The sequence below is a fragment of the Euphorbia lathyris genome, chromosome 3 (genome assembly GCF_963576675.1).
Source record: "Euphorbia lathyris chromosome 3, ddEupLath1.1, whole genome shotgun sequence".
In the NCBI taxonomy this organism is placed as follows: domain Eukaryota; kingdom Viridiplantae; phylum Streptophyta; class Magnoliopsida; order Malpighiales; family Euphorbiaceae; genus Euphorbia; species Euphorbia lathyris.
In genome coordinates this window covers 96,088,411-96,115,970 of record NC_088912.1, presented here as the reverse complement: position 1 = coordinate 96,115,970, position 27,560 = coordinate 96,088,411, and the positions used below count along the sequence as shown (strand labels likewise).

At 32.0% G+C, this 27,560-nt stretch overlaps 1 protein-coding gene across 1 annotated transcript; it reads right to left on the bottom strand.

Moving 5' to 3' along the window:
* Positions 1-21,835: 21,835 nt before the first annotated feature.
* Positions 21,836-25,541, bottom strand: LOC136224366 (uncharacterized). The gene is made up of 2 exons (XM_066012690.1): positions 23,595-25,541; positions 21,836-22,731 (listed from the first exon to the last, which is right to left on the bottom strand). Exon 1 carries the CDS (start codon positions 25,404-25,406, stop codon positions 23,706-23,708), a length of 1,701 nt encoding a protein of 566 aa, XP_065868762.1. The 5' UTR covers positions 25,407-25,541; the 3' UTR covers positions 21,836-22,731; positions 23,595-23,705.
* Positions 25,542-27,560: the final 2,019 nt, after the last annotated feature.

Genomic DNA, 27,560 nt, shown 5'->3' with positions numbered 1-27,560 from the left:
TTTTACTCTTTCTCTTTTTTTTACTTACTTACATGAAGTCTATATTAAACGTGGCCTATATTTGTATACGATTTTATTCATTACTGTTCATATTGAATTTGAATTTTTTTATCTGATGAAATGTCTTACATATTTTTATATATAAAAAAAGCACAATGATATTAACGAGGATAAACCAATAAAAATAATTAATGTTATCTTCACAAAATTTATTTAGTTTTTAATTATAAAAGAATATTTATGGTACCAAGAGAATATGTTAGTTCAAAATCATCTTTTCCTTTTTGTAGAAAAATTATCTTATTTTACTTTCAAACTTAAAAAGCAATTTGAATTAAACTTCATGAAGTTAATTATATAATATTCTAAGTATGACATGAGCATTATTTTTGAAGTTATCGAAGAAAATGAATTTTACCATATCCTATAAAATAGAGTAATTAATTATGCTTCTATATTACAAATTTTAGCTTAATTTTAAGCTAATAAATAGGAAATTTAATTTAGTTTTCCATTGTAGAACTAAACATTCTAGTACAAGAATAAAATTTAGATTAATTAAAAAAAAAAACTAGTGTGGTTATACTGTTTTGTAGAGAATTGTGAATTTTTTTTGTTAAAATAAATATCATGTTTGTCAACATTTACAAAATTGAAAACTTTTGGTTTGGGATTGTCAAACGCCTCAAAGTGAAAATTTTCAAGAATTAAAGTTATTTATTATCATATTTACTATGGAACCACATTTTTTATTTTTCAAAATCATCATTTTTCCATCTTTCTCTCTCTAAACATTAACTTTTTCTCTCCTTACCAAACAACACCTAAATGACAAACTAAAATGTTGAAGAATTAAAGTTGCTTAAAATATCATTAAATTTTTTAAAAATTTCATTTGGTGATTGTTAACGGCCAAATTTAGCAATGTCAACTCAAAACTCCTTAATTTGAGTCATTTTAAAAGTTTTAACTTGTCAAACTTATGTAACGGTGTTTGGTAAATAGAGATTTGAAAGCGTTTATTGAATCTAAAAATCTAATTTTGAAAAAAGCTGGGTTTAGGAGTTTTTTTTGTTTCATCTGTTTTGAATGACATTTTTACCTCTAATTACTACCATTTACTCCAAATAAAGGTTATATCATGTCCTTATTTATCATTTTACACAAACAACTACAGCAATCAACTAACACTAGTTTTGTTAGATAAGTTTACAGCTAGCCAAATCAATTAATCAAATCAGCTAATAAAAAAAAATCATCGACAACTACTGTATTTGTCAGACAAAACCAATATTTAAACCTTATCTTTATCTTAATTCTATTAAATGTAAATTAGGAAAAAGGTAAAAAGATACTATTGCAAAATCCAAGAAATGCTAGAAATAAACCGAAAACATGGAAACATATGAAAAAGAAAAGAAAAGTCCAGAAGGTAGAAAAAGAAATCATCCTGAATTACATTACCACCAGATATTTAAATATAAAAACTTTATGGTAAAATAATAAAAAAGAAGACGACACAAATCCCATAGCGTCTGAGTTCAATGGATGTCAAAGCTGGCGCGTCTGACACCTCTTACTCTCCAAAATACTATATAAGATATGATTCACATGCATCATTTTGATTTCTTCCTTCTCCTCATGATTTTCTGAATCTTTCACTAAAGAATTCTGTCCAACTTGCTACACTTGCATTCTTCCATTTTCCTTTTTTAGGAATATGAGGTACAATGTGCTAGAATTTATTAGTAAAAATAATCTAAATGTAACAATGGCGAATACAGATTGTTCGGTTGGAAGGACCGATCAGATCTTATATGTGATGTGTAATTTTTTTTGCTAAATCGGTGTCTAATAAAAAAAAAATCGGATATAGAGAGAGTATTATAGGCCAAAAGATTTGGAAATTTAGATTTAAAAATGACCTAACACGCCAAAAAAAATTTAGATTTAGCAAGTTTAGAGAGTTAGTGAGACACTTGTAAAGTTCAGAGAGCCAATCTACTATTTTGACAAGTTTAGGGAGTTGGTGATGTATTAAGCCATACAAATATGTATGAACTCGAACCGTGTGTAGAAGTTACCACCGAAATAGAACCAACAAGAAACAAAAACACAAAAGTTGTAAGGAATTTATTCTTAATTAAACTTTAAGAGAAAACACAATGTAAGAGAGGAGAAATTATATTATGGTCCGGTCCATTGGACCTTATCAATAGAAACATAATATTTGTACACTTCTTTTCTTTACACTAACCATATCCTAATGAGTTGATATGTTTTTTTTTTCATTGGTCGAGTCCATTGCACTCGGTCCACTGTAAAAGTTCTCATAAGGGAGTTTGTTTTTCTTTTTAGTGTACATTCCTGTTATTTCCTTTCTTATTTTATACCAATGTTTAGATGATAGGAATGGGCTAGAGTACCCACAATGACTTCACAAGATATATGTAATTTGGTTGTTCATATGAACCTCGATATTGGGATATCCAATTAATAATGTTGGGGTTTCCTTCATATAAAGCCTTAGTATTAATGAGTTTCAGTTTCATACTTTTTATTTTCCAACTTGATCTCAGTTTAACCTTTTGGTTAGCGGATCCACAATATTATCCTTTGATCTAATAAGATCAATTGTCTAACGGTGTTATGTCGACAACACATATTAATATTTATCGTTAAATATCGCATTCTACGCTTGTTAATCACTGCTTGATTATCATAATATATACAAATTGTGGGAACATGCTTTGACCATTAAGTTTCGTAGCCACTCGACATCTTATTCAGTTTTATTCAAGGCTACAAAGTTAGACTCCATAGTGGATCTAGTTATAATCATTTACCTTGAGGATTTGCAAGACACTGCTCCTCATACTATAGTAAACACGTATCTACTTGTGCCTTTGAAATTTTTATATTACATATCCAATAAGTGAATCCTTCCAACACAGCATGTTCTCTCGTATAGTGCAATATGTAATCATAAGTGTACCACAAATACCGAAGTATTCTTACAATGGCTTTCTAGTTGATTTCCTCTAGATTACTCATGTATCTACTTAAACTATTGACAGTAGAAGTAATATCAAGCCTTGTGCAGCTTATGAGATACATTAGACAACCTATAACTGTTGCATATTCCATTTGGTCAAAGCTTTCGCCTTTATTTTAGACAGATGCTTGCTAGTGTCGATTGGAGTTCTGACTATACCAGAATCATCCTTACTAAACTTTCCAAGTATCTTTTCCACATAGTGTGACCGAATCAAGAAGAGGTTGTTAGGTGAATGTTTGATTTGGATGTCCAAAATCACATTTACGAGTCTCATATCTTTCATAACAAACTATGAGTTTAACATGTCATTAGTACTTTTTACCATCTTTTAATTACTTCCCACAATGAGTATATCATCAAAATACAAACATAGAATGACATATTCTTCATTTGTAGTTTACATAAATATATTTATCACACTCATATATTTTTATAACAGTTAGCCATCGTGACATCATATAACTTTTGATATCATCGTTTTGGTGCTTGCTTTAATACATATACATACTTCACCAATTTACAAACTTTTCTTTCGTGACCTGGAGTTACACAACCTTCAGGTTATGCCATGTAGATCTGTTCATCCAGATTCCCATTCAGAAAATTTATCTTAACATCCATCTGATTGTTGGACGAATTCCGCAAGTGTACGATTTCGCTTGTAATAATAAAAGATATCGATCCCACGAAGAACGTGTTTAGTTGTTGATATATAAAATTTGTTTTTTTATTAAAGATTCGTTTTCTCTTAAGTCTATAGTACAATCAAATGATGAATTTTGATTTTGTAAAATAAATATAAATCTAAGTTACTCTAATATTAAACTTATTATCTAGTTACATTTTCATGCATCAACAAAGTTACAACTTTAAACTTGTCATCTAAGTAAAATAATAATCAATCTAATTAATCAATTTCTTAAAACAATAATTGATCCTAATCTAGTCTCTCGATTTAAAATTAAGAAACTTAACCAAGAACAATATCAAATCCAACTATTTGAACTATCGTAATGATCGGAAGTGAAACTGTATTTGTGTAAGTTGATTATCAAAGTTTATCTTCTCCAATCACTAAATTTCTTTATGTTAATTGAATAAGATAAACACCACAAAAATAAACTTAAAGGCTTCCGTTAGAATAAACTTTAAATAGAAATCATGTAAGAAAAACAGGAACTATATTAATCAAATGATTAAAATAAGATACTTAGATAAATGAGTTTAATAAGAACGATACAATCGAATAACTTCAACAAAGAAGGGTTCGGGGTTGTGAATCCGTTTACTCTCCTTTGTAAGGGTTGTCAATCCTCGAGGCGTCTTCGATTTGTACTTCTCGTTGTTTCTCTGCGATAAGTTGTCTCTCGATCAACTTTGATGCATGACATGAACTGAGATAATTTCTCTTTTTGATTCTCTAAAATGTATTCTCTATATAATTTATTCTACATATTATTAAATGATGGAGAATCACTCCATTTATAGGCTTCAAGCAAATAGACACGTCCATAGGAGGAATGATGTGTTGGTTTGGTGAAAGGTTGCGTTGTTTCGCCAAAAGCTAAAGAAATAAGGTAGGTCTCCCCGAGATTCTTTCTGGAACTCTTGAGGAGAAAGTCACGGTCAAGACTGATATTGTCTCGCCCGAGATTCTGTCTGAAACTCTTCCAAAGCTGGGTTTTCGTCCGTTTTTCATCCGAATGTGCTCCAATCATCCCGAATCACCAAGTATCAACTCCTAACATGAAAACATAAAACATAGAAGTAAAATCTTATTAAAACAACAATAAAACACACAAAACAAACAAACAATCAAAGTAAAATGCATGCTCAAAACAAGTAAATATCAGACTTATCATTGATGTACTTCAAGATTCTATAAAGAGGCGATTACAGGTACCAACCTAAAAGACGTTATCCTAGACATATGATAGTACATGTCAAAGTAATCAAAACCTTCTTTTTGTCTATATGCCTAAAGAGCATTGTCAAACTTATTAGGTTAGTCTTTCAAAACATCAAACCATTTGATATAAAATGTGTTTGGTCTCTCTATTAGAGATCTCTACATGTCCACTAGTTTATGGATGGCAGGAAATGGCTACTCATGGGTCACATAATATTTTCCAAGAAAACTGACGAGGACATCCTTTATGGATCCTCTATTCAATCCAGACCTAGCGGATGCTCCCATTAGTGCAAGAAGAATTCAACCGAGCAATTTAGCTATTCATATACCTTAACCAGATAGCGCTACTTCGTGGTTTAAAATACAGCTTAGCCTTAGTTAATTAATGCTTCCAAATATACTTAGTGATTTTACCTAATCAAGCATCGACCTAATGATGTTTGAAATAGAGTTAATAGTTCTGGACTGAAATTATTGTTTTCTTAAGTAGAGCCACTGTCTCGAGTTATCTTCATTACACAGAACATACACATATTAGTCCATATGAGTCCATATGGGAATCCAAAGTCTTATCCTTTTAACTTATATGCAGACAAATCAAATATTAGTTTCATTTGCCTTATAGTTAAATCATTAGTTAAATATACAAAACAAAATTCATTTAATTAAATCCTTAGATAATATAGGATTTTAGCATGGGTAGGGTATTGAAAAGTAGTCGTTATGGGATCGATGATGTTCTTCAGAACTTTTACTACTTGATACGATATTCCAATTACTCATAATCGATATACGATTTAGTCCTATCATGACACACTACTTCTTTTTTTTTTGGTGATTTAAAAGCAACAAAAACTCTTAGTTGGAATGGCTCTTGTTAGTCACTATCCAGTTAGTTTTTCACCCATGTTTAATTAAAAATAAATAAATATATGGAAGGGAGGATTTGAACTTAGTTCACCAAATATCACCATATATATTTTACCACTAAGTTTTGCCTAACAGCAACAATATATATTTATATATTATTTTTTTTATAGAAATTGGGACCAGACAGAACTTGGGCGGTTTGAGCACCCGTGGCCCAAGAACTGACAAACTCGTAATATATTAATAAACGAAAAATGAGTGTTTGAACAAGAGAAGAGGAAGGAGAACAAAAAAAAAAGAGGGAGGAAAAAAGTTTAGGAAAGTCAAGAAAAACGCAAGTGAGAAATACTGTAATATATTTATATATTATACTAATACTTAAACATTAAAAATTCAAAATATTATTTAGTACTTATTTTTTTAAATACATTTTTTATAATTATTATTAAAAAGTTAAATCAGCTTTGCAATGTAAACAAAGTTTACCGAGCATTTAAATTTTAAATATACAAAAAATTAAAAATTAAAAATTAAAAATCTAGTAAATTTTATAATTTAAATTAAATTAATATATATATTATTTATAATATCATATGATTTAACCAATTCGAGTCAAACAGTTAAATCTATTGACCTTTGATTAATTATTAATCTGATTCGACTTCCGATCCGGTTTTTAAATCATTATTTCTTATCATCAAATATTATTCCGAAGTGTAGAAGTCTTGTTAGTCATCATCTAGACCTTATATCTTGTCTATTGTTTCATGGTTAGCCAAGAGGGTTGCTAATGTTATTGCTAGACATACCATACTTTTATTTCTTTCATTGTTATTAATTGGTTATAAAATTAGCTTGATGTAAAGATGCTTATATTATAATATTCCTTAATAAAGTGATATTTATCTAAAGAAAAAGTTTAGTACCAAAAGTGCACCAATAAAACCATAAAATAAGGGAAGAAATTTGAATCAAATACTATCTAGTTATAAAGTTCAACAATTTGATAGCTAACTTTATTTAATTAGGACAAACAAACCCATAATATTTGAAGGATTTTGTATGTTTTATTTAATTGGGTCCTGGTTTGGTCTATGTTTTAGAGTGTAAGGATAAATAATTTATTAATATCTATAATTTTATTAATATGATGTTTAATACTCGTATTTTAATAATATATTATTTAGTTTTTAATTTTTATTTTATTCAATAATTTAGTGACTTATAGAATGACTAAACTCTTTAAGAATTTAAATATTTATAGAACTACACTATTGAATATAGTAAAAACTAAGGAATAAACAAGGGTGTTGCTATTTATCGCCCCGTTTTACTTATCATCGCCTCCTATTTGACAATTTTGCCATTCTCATTTTATTTTGATCAAAAATTAAAAATTCTTTCTCTCTCTCAAGTAAAACCGAAATTTAAAAAATAAAATAGACCCGAGAACTTCGGAAATGGATGATTTCGAAGACGAGGTAAAAAATGAACTCTAGAACTCCGAAAACGGACAATCTAGGAAAAACATTATACTCATATTTGACCTCTGCGGAAGAAATTCCCTCCTGCCCAAAGGGCAAGCGGATGAACTTCCCGCCTGCCCTTTGGACAAGTGGGAGAATCTCCCAACTGCCCATTGGGTAGGTGGGAGATTCATCCGCCTAGTAGGAGGATGATGAGTTCCGTCTTCAACTCTAGAGACGGAACTATTGTTTTCGAAAATTTAAAAAAAAACGTAACTTTTCAGTAAATTTTCCGTCATGATTCTCGTGTAGGGGTTTGTGATTTTTGGAGCGATTAGAGAGAAAATGAAAAGTTTTAGTTGAAAAAAATAAAAAAATGGCAAAAAGGTCAAATTGAAGGCGGTAAATAGTAATCTACATAAACAATGTATTATTAAAAATATGAAAAACTAAATAATATGTTAGGTAAAAATATAAGTACTAATAAATTATTTATCCAAAAAATTAATAGAAAAAATAAAAGGGACAAAGATCAAATTTGACCTCAAGTTTTTGAATAAGTGCAAATTTAGCTTTAATGTATTAAATTATGTAAATTTAACTCAAATATTTCTAAATAAGATCAATTTTAGTCATGTGTTACCGAAAATTAGAAAATGGGGGTTTGACTTTTATTTAACTATCACACCAGAGCTTCCAAATAAGTTTGTCGATATTAATAACACAGTAAACATTTTAGGCACAATAACACTAGGGCCCTGTTTGGGAATTAACTGTTAACTGTTAGCTGATTACATTAGCTGATTTGACTAGCTGATTTGATTAGCTGTTTGTGTAGACCTGTTTGATAAAAATTAGCTGATTGATAATAGCGGTTTGTGCAAAAAGACGAATAAGGGCATTAATTTTGGCGCAAGAGAAGAGGGAGTCTATCTATTAGGGTTAAAGAAGTCCATTAATTTTAATATTGCAAAACGCTAATTGAAAAAGCTCCTTTTAAGAGCTTTTTCTAAATTACCGTTTTCATTCCAAAACTCTCTCTCAAACCTCTTTCCACCAAACACTCCAATTTGCGATTTCAGTGGTCAAACCTCTAAAGTTGGTCAAACTACTTTTCAGGTGTAAAAGACAAACAGAAAATCACTAACCAAACATCTAAAACCCTCATTTTTAAAGTGAAAAAACAAACAAACAAGCTGATTTTTCAAAAAAGTAATGATTTCCTGCTTTTGTAAAAAACTACTTTTCAGATGTAAAAGACAAACAGAAAATCACTAACCAAACATCTAAAACCCTCAATTTTAAAATAAAAAACAAATAAGAGTATGGAAAGAAGCAACCAAATACCTCCTAGATGTTAACATTTTAATAGGTTTTTTATAATTGTGCTAATCATATATTAAATATCTAAGAGGTATAATTGATATTTAAAAAGTTGGATATTAGAATTAAATTTAGATTATTTTATATGTTCCGAAGACAAAATCTGCATTCAAACAAAAATATTAGAGCAAAATTTGGGAATTATCCCAAATTAAAATAGAAGAAATATCTTTGATTTGACAATTATAAATATGAATAGAATGCAATGTACCTTTTATTTTTTCTTTTTTTGGTGAAGAGGAATGCAATGTACCTGAATCTGACCTATCCCACGCGCCCACGTCTCTATTTCCCAAAAAATTCAGACACCTAACCTAACTGTTTTTTAATAATAAATTTCATGTGTGTTGATTAACTTGAATTCTGTTCTTTTCTTGTTTTAAATCTCTTTTTTTTGTTGTTGAAATGTCCAATGTGGATTTTATCCATTGTCTTGGAACTTTCGGACTTTGCATTAACTATTGATTAAGTAGTTCTAAGATGGATTGAGAAGTTGTAGAATCATAAATTTAAAAAAATTATATACTTTCACGTTTTGTAAAACTGGTACTTATAGGCAGTGGCGAATATAGGATTGTTCGGTTGGGGAGAGAGCGATTTTACACGTGGTGTGTAATTTTTTTTTTTTGCTAGATCGGTGTCTAATAGAAAAAAATCGGATTTAGAGAGAACCTAATAGGTGAAAAAATTAGAAATTTAGATTTAAGAAACGCCTAACAGAAAAAAAAAATTAGAAATTTAGATTTAATGAGAACCTAATAGACAAAAAAAAATTAGAAATTTGGACTTAGAGAGTGCCTAATAGGCCCAATTTTTTTTCTTGAAATTTTGGATTTAGAGAGGACTTAACGGGACCTGGGCCAATTTTGGAGTACTAATATAGCACCCGAGATAAATTTCTTGGAAACAAGGGGACCAGAATCACCACAATCTTAAATTTTGCCGAGACAGAGGGGCCGAAACTACTCGTGGCCATGGTGGTTCCGGCGGCCGGAGGGGCCTGGGCCCCTTGTCTCCGCTCCTGCTTGTAGGATTTTTTTTTATCCGAACGGTAATTAAGGTTACTTTTGGCAACTGTGAGATAACCGGGGTTTTTCGAAAACAACTATCATTTTTGTAGTGTTAAACTAAAAATTATTGTTTTTAGCAAAACGAAAAATCTACTTCCTATTTGAAAAAAATTTCCATAAGTAAATATTTAACAAAATGTGAAAGCAGAAATATTTTTTTTTAAGATTTTAAATTCAAAAGAGGCCCAATTAATTTTTTTGAATATAGACTGAGGGTTAATTTAAGAATTACACTCATATTTGGACTTTGTGATATCTAAAATTTTGTCATATCATTCGGTAACATTTTTCTTGTTGAAGTATTTTCATAAGTGACACAATTTTGAATGGAAAAATAATCAATTTTTTTAAATTTTCACCACATGACACAATTTTTGATACACGATATATACATGCAGCAATTGATTTAATTTTTTACCATATAGATTTAATATGTAGATAAATAAGGAATTAAATTTTTTTCTTATTTATCCGGGAATTAAACTCTATATAGAAAAATAAAAAAAAAGTTATTAGTAAAAAATTAAACAAATCGGTTAGTTTTTTTTATCCAAAATGAATTAAATGTCCCTTATGGAAATACTCCAAGAAGGCAAATGTTATCAAATAATACAACATTAGCCAAATGATAAAATTTTGGATATCACATCATGGATCAAATAGGGGTTTAATATATAATTTAAAGAAATTGTAAACATCTTTTTTATTTTGAATAAACAATTATATTTAGTGAACATAATACGTACCGTATAAAATAAAATACATTTTTATTTATCATATATTATAATTTTTTTTATGTAAAATATTTTTATTAAAGGGACCTTTATTTATTATTCTGTCTAGGGCTCGTAAATTATCAGGACCGATTCTGGGCAAGAATGAATTGAATCCCACATCGAAAATAAAGAGAAGAGAATGACTGCGACTTATTAGTAAAGTGAGAATCCAATACATGTAGACACATTTTAAAGCAATTAGACCCAAAGTATTAGATTTGGGTCAAAGCGAATAGTATCGGAAATGACGGTGAAATATAGAAGAAATTACAATGAATAGTAACAAAATCAGCAATGCGACCTAGAACTAGGCAAAAATTAGACATTTTGTTAAAGGCTTTTTACATAAACATTACCATTGGTTACAAAATTACAATTAAATCATAAAATTAAAACTAATTTTTAATATTCATTATTTTACATATATAATAAATAAAGTATAATTTTACTCTATTTTACATATATATAATAAATAAAGTATAATTTTATACTCCAGTTTAAAAAAATTGGATCTCAATGCATAATTCTAAACTTTAGTAAATATATCCTAGACCCTTAATTTATAAATCCTAATCCTTAAAATATATTAAAAATAATAATTTTATTAGTTTGACATAATTTAAAGTATCACTTGATATAATTGTAGATAAATTTTTAAAAGTGAATTTACATGTAAATTTTCTTTTGTTAAATTGTTGATTTTTGCATAGTTTTGGTAGTAATATTTTAATTGACTTTGAAGCTTTAGTTTAGGGGGCAAATGAATATTATGCCTTCTATATATATACAGTAAGAATTCCCACATCTTAAAAACAACAATTAAACTGTACTTAAGAAATTTTTAAAAAACAAAAATTTTATATATATATATATATATATATATATATATATATATATATATATATATATATATAACTACGTCGTTTTGAGTATGAAAATTAAAAAAACACTACTGCTGATGGGGTTCAAACCTTGTACCCTTCATTTGCACTCCACATTGCTTACCACTGAGTCAATTGCTTTTCTAGTATATTATGTTGCGCGCTGGTTAATATACCATAGCCCTTGTAGCTTCTATTGTTTAATATTTGACGCATGCACTTATTAATATCGATTAAATGTGCGTAATAATGAATTATTAATAAAATAAAATCCAAGAACATGCTCTAATTTCTTATTTATTTAATTCCTCTGTATTTTTGTAATTTATGTTTTAAAATGTTAAGGACGATGTTCTAAATATTGTTACATATGTTCTAAACTTTATAATTTGTGTTCTAAAAATTAAGTATAATTTTTAAAAACCCAGTAAATATATGGACCATTTTTGCATTTGTTCTATAATATAATTTATAACTCATATTCTAAATAACATAACGCATGTTCTAAAAAAACATAACCTATGTTCTAAAATTTATAGTTTGTGTTCCAAAAATTAAGTATAATATTCTAAAAAAATCAGTAGATATCTGAATCGTTTTTTCATTTGTTCCAAAAATATAATTTATAACTCATGTTCGAAAAAACATAACACATGTTCTAAAAAACATAACGTATGTTCTAAAAAATATGTCGTACGTTCTAAACTTCATAGTTCGTGTTTTAAAAGTTAAAATATATGTTCTAACGTATGTTTTAAAAAATATATTTTCTTATATAACATAAATTATAAAAATATAAAGGAATTAAATAAATAAGAAATTGGAGCATGTTCTTAAATTTTTTTTATTAATAATTCATTATTATGCACATTTCTTTTTTTTTCTATTAATAATTCATTATTATGCATATTTAATCGATATTAATAAGTGCATGCGTCAAATATTAAACAATAGAAACTACTAGCACAATGGTATATTAAGCAGCGCACGTGATATAATGCACAAGAAAAGCAATTGTTTCAGTGGTAAGTAGGGTTGAGTGTAGATAGAAGTGTCTAGGTTTGAGTCCCACGAGCAGCATTTAATGTTTTTTTTATTGATTTTTATACTCAAAACGACGTAGTTTTGAGTGTTCTCACCATAAGGAAGTGTCCTCACCTAAAATGTAATGATTATCTTTGTTAAAGAACTCATCAAGCCGAATGGTGATCAGAAGAGTCTAAAATGAAGTTTAGTACCTGCATTGGAGTGCTCACAATAGATACGTCAATGCTAATTTTTTTTATATATATAGTTTATTCGATTTTTGAATTCAAAGTTCAGATACTTTTAAATAAATTATTACCCAATTAAACATTTTTTTTACATACGTTAGAATTCCAACGCTAAAAATAGTAAGGAATAGAGTGGGTATAAAAGGTAAGAATGTAGGGAATTAAAATCTCATACTTCGAAGGGAACACCCTTAGGTGTGAAGTGGGCCTCAGTAGATCCTTTAATGGGCTTAAATGAGTCTTTATGTATCACATGGTGTATTTGTTTAAAACATATTTTTGTAATTCAATATTATCTTTTATAGCGAACTTTCTCAATAATCTACGGGATTACATCAGTATAAAATATTCAGATCCGAATTATGAGAAGAAGCTAAATAATAACGATTAGTTTGCAGCTACTTTTATGTGGATTTATGTCTCTTTATTTTAGTTTTATCTTTTATGTCATTTTTTTTTTGCTCTTTGTAGTCTTGTTATTTCTATTGTAGATTTTGTATTATGCTTTAGTTTGAACGATATTTTATTTCTTACTATTTTCACGTTGTATTTATACTTTTTATTTAATGAAATATATAAGTATTTTATACATATAAAAAATCCAAATCAATTCGATAACTTTCTAATCAAATATAAAGGCTTAATACATCACTTGCCCCATAAAATTATTCAAAACAAACTTAATTAACCTCTTAAATTTATATAGTATTTCATTAGTTCTCAGAACTTTCTTGAAGTATCATAACCCTAAATCTAGAAAAACGTTCTAAAGGTCTAAAAAAATTAGAAAGTTAATTTGTTTTAAAAATTTAGAATTGTGAATTATACCTCTATTTTTGAAGTTTTGAACTTTTTAACATATTTAACCAAATAGAAATGCAATTTCAAGTTTAAGAGGCCAATAGGCCATGTTAAACAAATTCAGATGTATTAAGTGAAATATAAAAAGCTTAATACATCATTTTTATTGTAAATGTGTGTATATCATTACTAATGGGTATATCATATATATAGATATAGAGGGGTATAATGGTCATCCATTATATTATTTATAACACTCCCCCTTGGATGTCCATTATACAAAAATAAGTAAATGCGATTGGGGATGTTGCCTCATTAAAAACCTTACCAGGAAAACCCTGTGGGAAAAAACCATGGTCAAGGAAAAGAGTGCAACACGCATTTACTCCCCCTCATGAATACATAGCTAAAAGTCTTTACAACGACGCAATCCAATGCGATAAACTAACTTCTTAAAAGTAGCAGTTGGAAGCGCCTTGGTGAATAGATCCGCCAAATTGTCACTTGAACGAATCTGTTGAACTTTCACATTACCATTCTTTTGTAGATCATGGGTGAAGAAAAATTTTGGTAAGATATGCTTCGTTCTATCTCCTTTAATGTATCCTTCCTTCAGTTGTGCAATACATGCAGCATTATCTTCATACAAAACTGTTGGAGCTTCTTTTCCGGTAGATAGACCACAATCTTCTCGAATATGTTGAGTTACAGACCGCAACCATACACATTCACGACTAGCTTCATGAATAGCTAAAATTTCTGAATGATTAGAAGAAGTAGCTGCTATGGTTTGCTTCATAGAACGCCAAGAAATTGCAGTATCACCACATGTAAACACATATCCTGTTTGTGATCGAGCGGTGTGAGGATCAGACAAATATCCTGCATCAGCAAAACCAATCAAGTCCTCTTTGGACTGGTTAGAAAAGAATAAGCCCATATCTTTCGTACCTTGAAGGTAACGGAATACATGTTTAATCCCATTCCAATGCCTTCGGGTTGGACATGAGCTAAACCTTGCTAACAAATTCACAGAAAATGATATGTCGGGTCTTGTATGACTAGCAAGGTACATCAATGCCCCAATTGCACTTAAGTATGGTACTTCTGGACTAAGAACTTCTTCATTGCTTTCCCGAGGACGGAATGGGTCCTTATCCACATCAAGTGATCTTACAACCATTGGCCTACTCAACGGGTGTGCTTGATCAAAATAGAATCTCTGAAGCACCTTTTCTGTGTATGTTGTTTGATGCAGAAGTATTCCATCTTTCAGATGTTCAATTTGCAGTCCCAAGCAAAATTTTGTCTTTCCAAGATCTTTCATCTCAAATTCTTTTTTCAAATATTCCACTGTATGTAAAATCTCTTCAGGAGTTCCGATGATATTTAAATCATCAACATACACTGCAATTATGACAAATCCAGACCCAAATCTCTTAATAAAAATGCACGGGCTGAGAGGGTCATTCTTATAGCCTTCTCTTATCAAATATTCACTAAGGCGATTATACCACATACGCCCTGATTGTTTCAATCCATAAAGAGATCTATTTAACTTTATGCAGTAATGTTCTCGAGAATTAGATCTTGCTGCTTCTGGCAGTTTAAATCCTTCCAGGACTTTCATATAAATTTCATTATCCAGTGGACCATATAAGTAGGCTGTGACTACGTCCATTAGACGTAAATCAAGTCCTTCTCTCATTGCCAGACTCATGAGAAACCTAAAAGTAGTTGCATCCACCACAGGAGAATATGTTTCTTCATAATCAATTCCAGGTCTTTGTGAGAATCCTTGTGCAACTAAGCGTGCTTTATATCTCACAATTTCACCATTTTCATTCCTTTTTCTCACAAAGACCCATTTATGTCCCACTGGTTTTACACCTTTAGGTGTACGGACTACAGGTCCAAATACTTCTCTCTTTGCAAGAGATTTCAATTCTGTCTCAATTGCTTCTTTCCATTTTGGCCAATCATTACTTTGTGTACACTCCTCAATGGATTTTGGTTCATGATCCTCATTTTTATCCATAACATCAACTGCTACATTGCATGCAAAAATTTCATCGACGTCGATTTTATTTCGATTCCATTTTATTCCAGACATGACATAATTGATAGAGATCTCTTCATTCTCAAGTACCTGAATTTCTTTCTTTGTCATGTTTATAGTCTCTTCAGGAGATCCTTCATTGTTCTTTGGTTCCTCGGAAAGGCCATTGTCAATTTCTGCTCCTTTTCTTTTCCGAGGATTCTTATCTTTGGAACCGATAGGTCTACCACGCTTCATGCGTGTGTGAGACTCATTAGCAGTTGGATGTTGTCCTTCAGGGACTTCAATTATCTTTGGAGCATTTACAGCTGGAATATGTGATTTGGTCACTCTCTTTGGGTCAGAAAATGCGTCTGGCAATTGATTCGCTAAGTTTTGTAAATGAATTATCTTTTGAACTTCTATCTCACATTCTTTAGTCCGAGGATCAAAATGAGACAAAGATAATTCATTCCAACTAATTTCTTTTTCCAACTGTTTCTTTTCTCCCCCTAATGTTGGAAAAACTGACTCATTAAAATGACAGTCAGCAAATCGAGCCTTAAATAGATTTCCAGTAGCTGGCTCTAGATACTTAATGATTGATGGGGATTCAAATCCAACATATATTCCCATCCTCCTTTGAGGACCCATCTTAGTGCGTTGTGGTGGAGCAATTGGAACATATACCGCACATCCAAAAACTTTCAAATGAGAAATATTTGGTTCCTGACCGAGAACCAATTGTGATGGGGAGAATTGTTGATTACTTGTTGGCCTGATGCGAATTAATGCTGCTGCATGTAATATAGCATGTCCCCAAGCTGATATTGGAAGTTTGGACTGCATAAGTAATGGTCTAGCAATCAACTGCAAACGTTTAATTAGCGATTCAGCTAGACCATTTTGTGTATGAACATGAGCTACAGGATGTTCAACATTTATCCCAATGGACATACAATAATCATTAAAAGCTTGTGAAGTGAATTCACCAGCATTATCGAGGCGAATTGCCTTCAAAGGAAAATCTGGAAAATGTGCTCTTAATCTAATTAATTGAGCAAGTAATCTCGCAAACGCCAGGTTGCGAGTTGATAATAGGGAGACGTGTGACCATCTAGTCGAGGCATCGATTAAAACCATAAAATATCTAAATGATCCACACGGTGGGTGAATTGGCCCACAAATATCTCCTTGTAAGCGTTCCAGAAAATTGATTGATTCATGTATAACTTTGGCTGGTGAAGGCTTAATAATTAATTTTCCTTGTGAGCAAGTAGCGCATGTAAAATCATTAGGAAGAATCTGTTGGTTCTTCAATGAATGTCCACATGAATTTTTGATTATTTTTCGCATCATTATTGAACCCGGATGGCCTAATCGGTCATGCCAAACAGTAACATTATCAGTAAACTTCTGGTTTACTATAGCATATGATTCAATTGTACTAATATTAGTGTAGTACAATCCAGTGGAGAATGCAGGTAATTTCTCAACAACATGTTTAGTGCCTTGGGTAATACTCGTGATTTGAAGGTATTCTACATTTCCTTCACTTATTGTCTCAATATGATATCCATTCCGACAGATATCTTTAAAACTCAATAAATTTCTTTGAGACTTGGGAGAGTATAATGCATCCATAATGTCAAATTTTGTTCCCATAGATAATAATATATTTGCTCTTCCGGAGCCTTCAATAATATTTGAACTACCCGATATAGTGTTAACACAAGTTTCTTTCATTCTCAAATGAGAGAAATATTTCCTACTTCTTAGTATGGTATGAGTAGTTGCACTGTCTACTAGACATAATTCTTCACTATCCATGTTCTTCAAAATAAATAAATTAATAGTCACATAAATAAATAACTTTAACAAATCAAGTTCAATAATATCTCATGCATATAAAATTCAAAAAAAAAAACATAATAATAAAGAAATCCTAGTAACATCCAAAAATAATGAAAATAATGTCTACTATTTCTATGTCTAATTTATATCATTGCCAGAGGGGGGAATGAAATCATCAACCTTCAGGGTTGTATTTCTACAATCAAAGTCATCTGCGCCATCTTCATACACAAAATTTGTTTCTTTCTTGTTGTTTTGCTTCAACGATTGTTGATAAAGTTCAACAAAACGCTTTGGTGTACGACATGTGCGAGACCAATGGCCTTTTCCTCCACAGCGGTAACATGTATTGGTCACTCCTGCATTGTTATCTTCTCCATGTCTGTGACCATCTTTATTGTCCCACTTCTGGTAGGATTTTGAGTTCTTAAAATAACCACCTCGACCTCGACCATATCCACGTCCACGTCCATGTCCATATCCGTGACCACGTCCACGGCCACATCCTCGACCACTACTATTATGATCATTTTCTTTCATATTATATGATGTCACATTCGCTTCAGGGAATGGAGCAGAACCAGTTGGACGCAACGCATGATTTTCATCAATAATTCATTATTTTGCTCAGCACAAGGAGACAAGATATAAGCTCAGAATATTTCTTAAATCCCTTTTCACGATATTGTGTCTGCAGGACAACATTATTTGCATGAAAAGTAGAGTATGTTCTCTCTAACATTTCTGCATCAGTGATTTTGTCTCCACATAATAGCAATTGTGAAGTAATTCTGAACATGACTGAGTTATATTCACTTACTGACTTAAAGTCTTGTAGTCTTAAATTAGACCATTCATGACGAGCTTTAGGTAATATCACATTTTTCTGGTGGTCATACCTATCCTTTAGATTATTCCAAAGAACTTGTGGATCTTTCACAGTCAAGTACTCAATTTTAAGATCTGCATGGAGGTGATGACGAAGAAATATCATAGCTTTTGCCTTGTTTTGATTGGTTGCTTCATTTCCTGCTTTGATTGTATCACCAAGTTCTTTTGCATCTAGGTGAATTTCAGCATCTAACACCCAAGATAAATAGTTGTCTCCAGTAATATCAAGGGCATCAAATTCAAGTTTCGTAAGGTTCGACATAGTTCACTGATCGATATATATAAGAAAAACAAATTATCAATTAGGACATACTAATCACATATCAACCGAGTAATACCAATCACATACTCAATGAATTAACATACATTAAAAATGTATCAGCTAGGGCAGAAAATGTTATTCTGTCATCAAAAGGAGCAGCTTCTATTACTACTAAATACTAACACATATGCAATTAGCAAGAGGGACCAGCTTAACCTATTTCCATAACTCCTATTTAGCTCAAACATATAATCATGTTAATTACTAAGGTACCAGACACATGAACCTATGATCATACACACATTTTCGTTTTGAGGTCATACATGCACATAGCTCTAAAACGAACACCAATAAAATCTCTCTCCATAGATTCATATAAGATAAAATTAGTTATCCACGTTATTTTCAACACAAATCAGATGAGAAATACAAGGTAGTAATATTGGCACAGAGAAAGAACTCCAACAAAATAATGTAAGCCTTAAAGTGCCAACAATTCATATCTATCTCAATCTCACTTGATGTCTTATAAATTATAATCATTTAAATATTGGCCTATCTAACTACAAATCAAGTAACATTAATATCAGGGACAAATTTTCATAAAAATCCAAAAACCATGCCTGACTCCAAAAAAAAAAAAAACCACAAACTCCAGTCCAACATTTGTTAATAGCAGATTGAGAGGACAGCTAAATTCCAAGCCCAACCCACCTAACTAGCATAGTTGTATCTCAGTAGAATAAATAAATGAATCTCCACTAACTAGCAATGAAGTAAATCAACTATTAATGTTTCAAGTTTCATGGGTTTAATTTAGCTTTTAGTATCTCTTTTCCTAATTTGCATTGTTAGGGAATAAAATTTTCTTTTGCTTTTTAATGCTCAATTGATTTTGTTTGAAATTTTAAGAGAGAAAACAAACGAGTGAGGAAAATATGTTAAGAGTATGGAACAGAAATAGAAAGATACTAAAACTGATGAGGCATTTGGAATAAAATGATTTTTTTCTATATTAAAATTGGTAAATTTCGAGTATCTGTAGTGACAAAGTTCAGTTTAGGAGCTGAAATGAAAAACAGTAATAAACTAAACAGCCATAGGTGACATGTATTCTTAAATTAAAAACAATACTTGGAAACAATTATGCCTTAAAAAGGGTGGCTACTAAGGACTTCAATAAAAATCATGCTATTACACAACTGGGAAATTTCTATTAACATCCTTCTCCAGGTACATGTTATAAGAGAAGGTGGCCTATTGTTCTATAGCTGGAGAATATAACACAAAATTTAATTTGACTGATAAAACTAGGCTCTTATAATAGGGAATCTTATGGCTGAACTGAAAACATTAACATGAAGCACAACAAGCTCTATATACTAACTTGTTAACAATTGATGCAGTGAAAATAGTTCGCTCATGTTCATCGAAGTGGTGCTCGTTTTGTTTTACTCAAGGTGTTAAGTATTGTAGACTAATGAGTTAATTAGATGTCCAATTCTTATATCAACTACTTTACGCACTACCTGCTAAACCCAAGCAAAACATGTAGAATCAGTGCTTGGTTTGGTTTAGTTCAATATGCCTAACTAAAAGCTAAGCATGGCTGACATGCTGCAAGGGGAGAGTTAAATGTAGTAGCACTAATCTGTGATTTGCAATTTATGTTTATAAGCAACCTGGGTATCATTTCTTGCTTATGCTGCCATTCCTTTTTCTTTATTTACTCATTCAATGTTCATATATTTATTGATGATATGCATTGAATATTTAAATATTGCATATGATTTCCTTTAGGAAGCCTAGCATAGGTGATAATTCTTCCAGTGGAAATGCATTTGGTGCTCCAGTGACATATTCAAACCAAAAAGGTTCTGGCCTTATGATGAAGGCTTTTAGAGTGGGTTTTGGAGATATAATACATCGTACAAAAACTACGGATAGAAGCCTTGAGGCCATCAAAGAGGTGTTTGAGAATAATCTAATATTTTATTTACCATATTCTGTACTGACATCTACACTTCCCACCCCCAAATCCTTACCCCAACACCTGCAGAAATCTAGGGCAATAAATCAGGTTTCCGATACCTAATTGGAAAGCATGAATCTATCTATACAAGTATTTAAAGGAGGTAGAAGGAGCTGGATTACAAGTTTTAATTGATCAGACTAGACCTGGATTTATTATCCCTACCTGATAACTTCTAGCGCCAGAAGAGGAATCTATATATCACACCCAACCAGTTAAGATTAAGGATCCATGATCTCTAATTATGCTTTTCTCACTAGCCAAGCTTCAAACAAATCAGAATTACAGTTCAACCAACTAGAAACCCCAACTCAACCACAAGCACAAGTTCAAAAATTAGGGATTGTCTGATATATAAATTGAGTAAGCAATTGCAAGAACTTGAGAGAGATATTGCACCTCAATTGAGTCAACATTGATTCAATTATCATCACTCTCCCAATTGAATATCGAAACTCGACGATTAAAGCGTTTGGTTTAAATCCATAGGGGAATTCAAACAAAAGCATGGATGCAAATGGAAAATTCTTACAATTACGCAAGCCCAAACAAATTTCAACTTGCAGTTGAAAAGAAATGAAATCGAACAAAAGAGTAACTTAGGAAATGAGGGAAAAAAAAATACCTGGTGGTGGCAGAGCTGCAAATGACTTCAGTGAACTTCGGAGCTCCGGTGGACACTGGCGAAGGTTGATGTCTACCGGCTGCAGATCGTGGGTGGTGGAAATGTCGCCGTGGCCAGTGGTAAATGTGTGTATATCATTACTAATGGGTATAGCATATAGAGGGGTATAATGGTCATCCATTATATTATTTATAACAATTTTCTCCGGAACTTGTCCAAAAAGTTTGATTGCCCTTCTGATCTTTCAAAGTGTCCCGATAGCCTCCTAAACTTGCATAAAATGTTCAGTTAGCTTCCTGAACTTGCGTAAAATGTAATTAATTGATCACTCGATTGCAAAAAAGTAAGTTAAATGCGGAAGATGTATTTTACGTATCTTAAAATGTTATTACATAATTCAAGAATAGAGTAAAAATGAAGTTATTACTTGCTCAACTATAAACCATGTATTCTCTAATATTACAACTGCAATACCCCGATATTTTGTTTTACTTTTTTTAAGATACGTGCAATACATTTTTCGTATTTAACTTATTTTTTTACAACTGAGTGATCAATTGATTACATATTACGCAAATTCAAAAGGCTAACTGAATATTATATGTAAGTTCAGGGAGCTATCAGAACACTTTGAAAGTTCAAGAGACCAATCAAATTTTTTGGACAACTTCAGTGGCAAATGATATGTATTAACCGAAATATAAAAACAGCATAACATGACAACCGAAATTGTCACCCATGACATGTATATCATGAATCAAATATAAAAGACATGAAAATATTTTACATTATCCGTATCACATTATCATTAGCAATCAATTCATAGGCGGATAGAGAGAGTTTCCATCTGATTCTCTGTTAGCCAAGCCAAGATACATCTGAATCCCACCAGAATAAGCTTTCTAAAATAAGATCAAAAAGCTTTATTTATTATCATTAGGAATTATAGCAACATCCTTTAGCTTTAAATTGTCATTTCAGAAACAAGTAAGAGTTACCATTCTCTATTTAGAACCGAGAATTTGAACCCAATCTTGATTCACACAAGAAAAACAACTACGCAAACCCCTAGTCTTGATCACATGCACCTTAATGACCATATAGAATTTGGTCATTCACTGTTAGATCTAGGGTTATTAGAATCCCAAGGTGGATATTCAAAGCATCATGAGGCTTAGATATAAAGGTGAATGACCAAATTCAGTTGGTCATTAAGGTGCATGTGATCATTCCTGAACAAACCCCTTTGAAGCCCAATTGCTGTTGCAGTCCCAAATATCCTCTGCAGGCCCTAGATTACCCTACCTACACCCCTCACGGGGAGATCAACACGCTAAAAAACCTACATTGTTGTCTAGAGGATGCGTTAAAGAATTTTCAGCCTCGAAAGCCTCTTTCACTTGTTGAAAGGTGTTCCTCAAGAGAGCCAGCTTCGAAGAAAGAATCTCATCTTCTCCTTGGAAAAACTGAAAAATATATAGCACCTCCGATCTCTATGATACTCATCAAGCTAATGTTGAAACCACCTAATCCTAATCCTGCATATTCTAACAAAACCAATAATCAGCAATAATACTATAACATTTTCAGTTAGATATTAAAATTTGATAATTTCACTTTGCTTTTTCTAAGGAGTTGCAAAAATTGAAAACATGAATATACTTACCATGGAAAAGTCTAAACGCAAATATAGGTAATCAACACAGCAGCATCAAACATAAATCCTCTCTTGCTCTGCCACGTGCACTTAGGGATTAGTCATGTTCCTTAAGCAAGAGGGAGCTAATGAGACACTCTGTTATGGGGCCAATCGATTTTTAGGGCCAAGTTAGGGGCTCCTAACGTATTAAGCCTTTCATATATCATCATAATGGTTATTGTATTTGTCATAACCACAACAAAGAATAACTTTCATTCATTTGCTATCCTATCACAATCATTATCAGTACAAAGCCACTTTATTTATAATCATATATGAAAGAAACTGAGTATTGAAGATAGAGAAGAAAGCAGCAATACCAAAAGCAAAATGGAGATCCTTTATCATCTAGACACTTGATTAGCTAAAGAGCAATGAGATAAATAAACTAACTAAATATTAAATCATATTGACACTTGATTAGCTACTAAAGATAATTTCAATCCATACATATACTTATAATTAGTTACAGTCTCAACTACAGAAAATTTAAGTTCCTTTCTACTTCAGCAAATTTATATGGTATCACTAATATAATAGTAATACATATAATACGAATTCCAAAATTTATACACATGATTAAATACAAATGTGATGCTGCTTTTTGCTAATATCTATAGATTAAACATAACTCTTCTTTGAAATCACAGTAAACATCAATATTATACTTAATTCAAAAATAAAGATAATTATAATGTATACCTGTTCTTAAAATCGGATTTGAAATCTCTGATTAGGTGCAGTTCAACTAAAGCAGATCCAAGTCCCTTCTACATCATCAAATCAACAAAAAAGCACCTTCATCGCACTGTTTTATGCCAAGGAATCTAACTTCTCTTTGTAGAGCTTCAATAGATGAGGAGCTTCCTCGTGACCATTCACAAACTTCTCCAAGAAACGCTTTTCAGGAGAACAGAGCAGACTAATTATGCCTGAATTCAATTCAACAAGACCCTTGGATGACAGATATTGAATAACTGCACCCCTTGGAAGGAGCCTCTTCTTTAAGCTTAGGCGAAGCAGCCCAGGGTGACTAGAAAGGACTGAAGATTCCAAACCCATTTTGTTGACATAAAAGTCCATCACTGCCATAATCGTATCCTCTGAAATCATCATACACCGCGGATCCCTTTTAAAGGCTGCAGTAATATCTTCATCAGACCAACCCCAACGCTTATAAGCATTAACCTTTTGATCCCATGTCCTTTTGCTCCATCCCGTCAATGCTGCAATTGCTGTAACAAAATAAACTTTTGAAGGACCTAGTCCCATCGCCCTAACTTCTTCCAAAACCTTCTCAAACTCGTTGGAGTTCATTTCAAGACATGGAAGATTATAATTAACTAACACGAAAATATTTGATGCAGGCACACCATTTTCTCTCAAAGTATTCATGTTATATATCATATTAGCTTCAGGGAGACAACATAGAATATGAGGATATTGTCTAACTGCATCAATGGCCATCTCTTCAGATTGGAGCCACTCTCTAAAAAAATTAAAAGAAGGAATCCAATGGTTTTCTAAACTTTTAGTGAAGATCCAGGGGTAACTAGTGAACATTTTCAGAAGTTCAGGGGTTGAAATTCCTTTAGAGCATAAAAACTCAACTTTGGGAAAAAGTATTTTCTCCTCACCGTGTGATATCATTTCTGGGTAGGATCTCATCATTTTAGAGATATTGGTTTTGGAGACTCCAAGCTTCTCCAAAAAAGCTAGAACTAAGTTAGGCTTCTCAGAGGGTTCAGGTTCGGCAGTTTTAGAAGCTGATTCTGCAGACGACCTGCATCTATCAAAACTTCGCAATGTCTCACTGTACAGCTTCAACAAATGAGGAGCTTCCTCACGATAATTCATAAACATTTCCACGAAACAGTTCTCTTTAGAGAAAAACAGAGTGGTTATGCTTGAATCCAATTTAATAAGACCTTTGGATGACAGAAATTGAATAACTGCAGCTCTTGGAATGAGTCTCTTCTTCAAGCTTAGTGCAACAACCCAAGGATTGCGTTTAACAGCTGTAATGGCTTTCTCCTCAGATTTAAACAAGTCTTTAAATAAATTAAAAGACGGAAGCAACTGTTTCTCTAAGCTTGCTCCCAATATCTTTGGATAGGAAGTGAAGATTCTCACAAGGTCAAAGGGAGAGGTAAATTTAGAGTGAAAAAACTCAACTTTGGGGAAAATGATTTTCTCCGGATTTAATGATAGAAACATCGGGAACTTCCTCACCATTTCAGAGATTTCAGTTTTTAAGAATCCATGGTTCTCGAAAAAGGATAGGATTAAATCAGGGTTATGTGAGGTTTTAAGTCGGACCTTCTTAGATGCTGACAAAGCAATTTCTGGAGACAATCGGCATTTGTTTATAAGGTAATTAACAGTAAAAGAGTGAGGATTAGCATCATTCGACAAGAATCTAAAAGATAATGATACCGCCATTGATGGATTCTGAGCTTTGACAGAGTACACATTTCTAGAACAGAGAAGCGTTCTACGTAGAAAATAAAACATGGATGGATTGAAATAAGAAAGAAAAAAGATCACCTTTATTCTCTCCAATGAAGAAGTGGAGCCACTGCCAATTGCAATTCCAATTCCAGAAGAGTGCAAAACCCTAGCCAGAGAGTTTTCACAGTGAAGGCAGGTAAGGACTGTGAAAGTAGCTTTTGTTTGTTTGGCTTCAAATATTTTAATTATGTAGCAGGTAAATTACACTCATGGTCATTTAACTTTCCACTTATTTAAAACCCAGACATAAAAGATCATTCATTTTGAAAAGGACATAAAAGATTATTCAATTAACCTTTGTCACTTTAATCTATACTAAGCTTTCTATTAAGGGTTGGGTTCTTCATTTTCTGCGGAGCTCTGGGCTATTCTTACTGGAATCAATCTTGCTAAAAGGCTAAGAGGCTCTCTGTGGAGTCTGATAATTTGGAAGCAATCAAAATGGTTTCTGAGAATCATTCTATGGGTCTTAACAGTCGCAACCTCATCAAAGCTATTAAAAGACTTTGCTCCTCCTTTGAGTTCGTAGAGTTCAGACACATTTTTAGAGAGAAGAATCGTGTTGCTGATCGCTTGGCGGCGGCGGGCCATGAAGGGACGTTAGGCGTTACTACCCTTCCTGTTTCCCCTAGTTTCATCTCTCCTCTTCTTTTAGAAGATAGGATTGGGGTTAGCTTCCCTAGGCTAATTCCTGGATAGTTTGTTATTGTTCATTTTTCTTTTCTTTTTCTACCAAAAAAAATTATCTATAAATTAAATAAAAGTTAAGAAATGATAGTTTATTAAAGTATACATCGTTTAATAAAAAAAATTAAAACTAAAGTATGTATCCATATTTAAAAATTAGGAATTGCATTCATATTATGAATTATTTCTAAAATTTACCGATTTATCAATATCTTTCTTTCGTCTCTTCTCTTAGAGGATAAAATAGGGGTTAGCTTTCCTAGGCTTATCCCAGATTAGGTGTTTGTTGTTTTGTTTTTTTTTTTCTTTTCCTGTTTCTACCAAAAAAAAATGTTAGGAATAAAATTGCACTATTTTATACGTTATGAATAAAATTACTTTTGACCCAAAACGTTATGTTTGCACTTTAACCATTAATAAAATAAAAAGTTAAGAGTTTATATTCATATGAAAATTTGTATTTAATTTCATAGGCTTTAAATTATATGTAAATTTGTATTTTTAATTTAAATTAGACTCATTTTTATTTAATTTCATAGGCTTTTATCGAGCCAAGATTTTATCAACCTGAGCTTTTATTTAGGGTGTTGTTAAACCCAGCCCCAAATTCCCACCCCTAGCCCCGTGAAAGGACGAAAATACCCTTTCATGGGTTTTGGAGAGGAAAAAGCTATTTTTTTTGCTCTCCCGACACGCGGGCGTGTGCCTATCACGCCTCACCTTGTGGTCGGGCGTGATAGCCCCATGCCTCACCGTGTGGCCGGACGTGATCGCTACACGCCCGACCACACGGTGAGACGTGGGGTTATCACGCCCGACCACAAGGTGAGGCGTGATAGGCACACGCCCGCGTGTCGGGAGAGCAAAAAAAATAGCTAGTCCGCTATTGAATTAAATCCGTAAATACCTGTTACGTAAAAAAAATTAGTCCGCTGTTGAATTAAACCCGTAAAAAAATTAGTCCGCTATTGAATTTAACCCGTAAATACCTGAATTAACAAAATAAAAATTTAACTAAAATTAACAAAATAAAGATTTAGTTAAACTAAATTAAACAAAATAAAATTTACAACAACTAAAATTTACGACATAAAAATTTAGTTAAACTAAATTAAACAAACTAAAAATTACAAAAAATTAATTAAATTAATTAAAACCCTTCGGGCGTATGAACATCACGCCCGAACCATAGGTCGGGCGTATGAACATCACGCCCGACCTATGGTGCGGGCGTATGAACATCACGCCCGAACCATAGGTCGGGCGTGATAGCCTCACGCCCGAACCACAGGTCGGGCGTGATATTCATACGCCGGAACCGTAGGTCGGGCGTGATGTTCATACGCCCGACTGCGATTCCGGCGTTTTTAAAAAATCACCCACAGATTCAATTTTTAAGCTTAAATCAAAAAACAAAAACGGTAAATCTTATTATTTTCGCTTTCCCTTTACGGTTGTTATTACACTCCA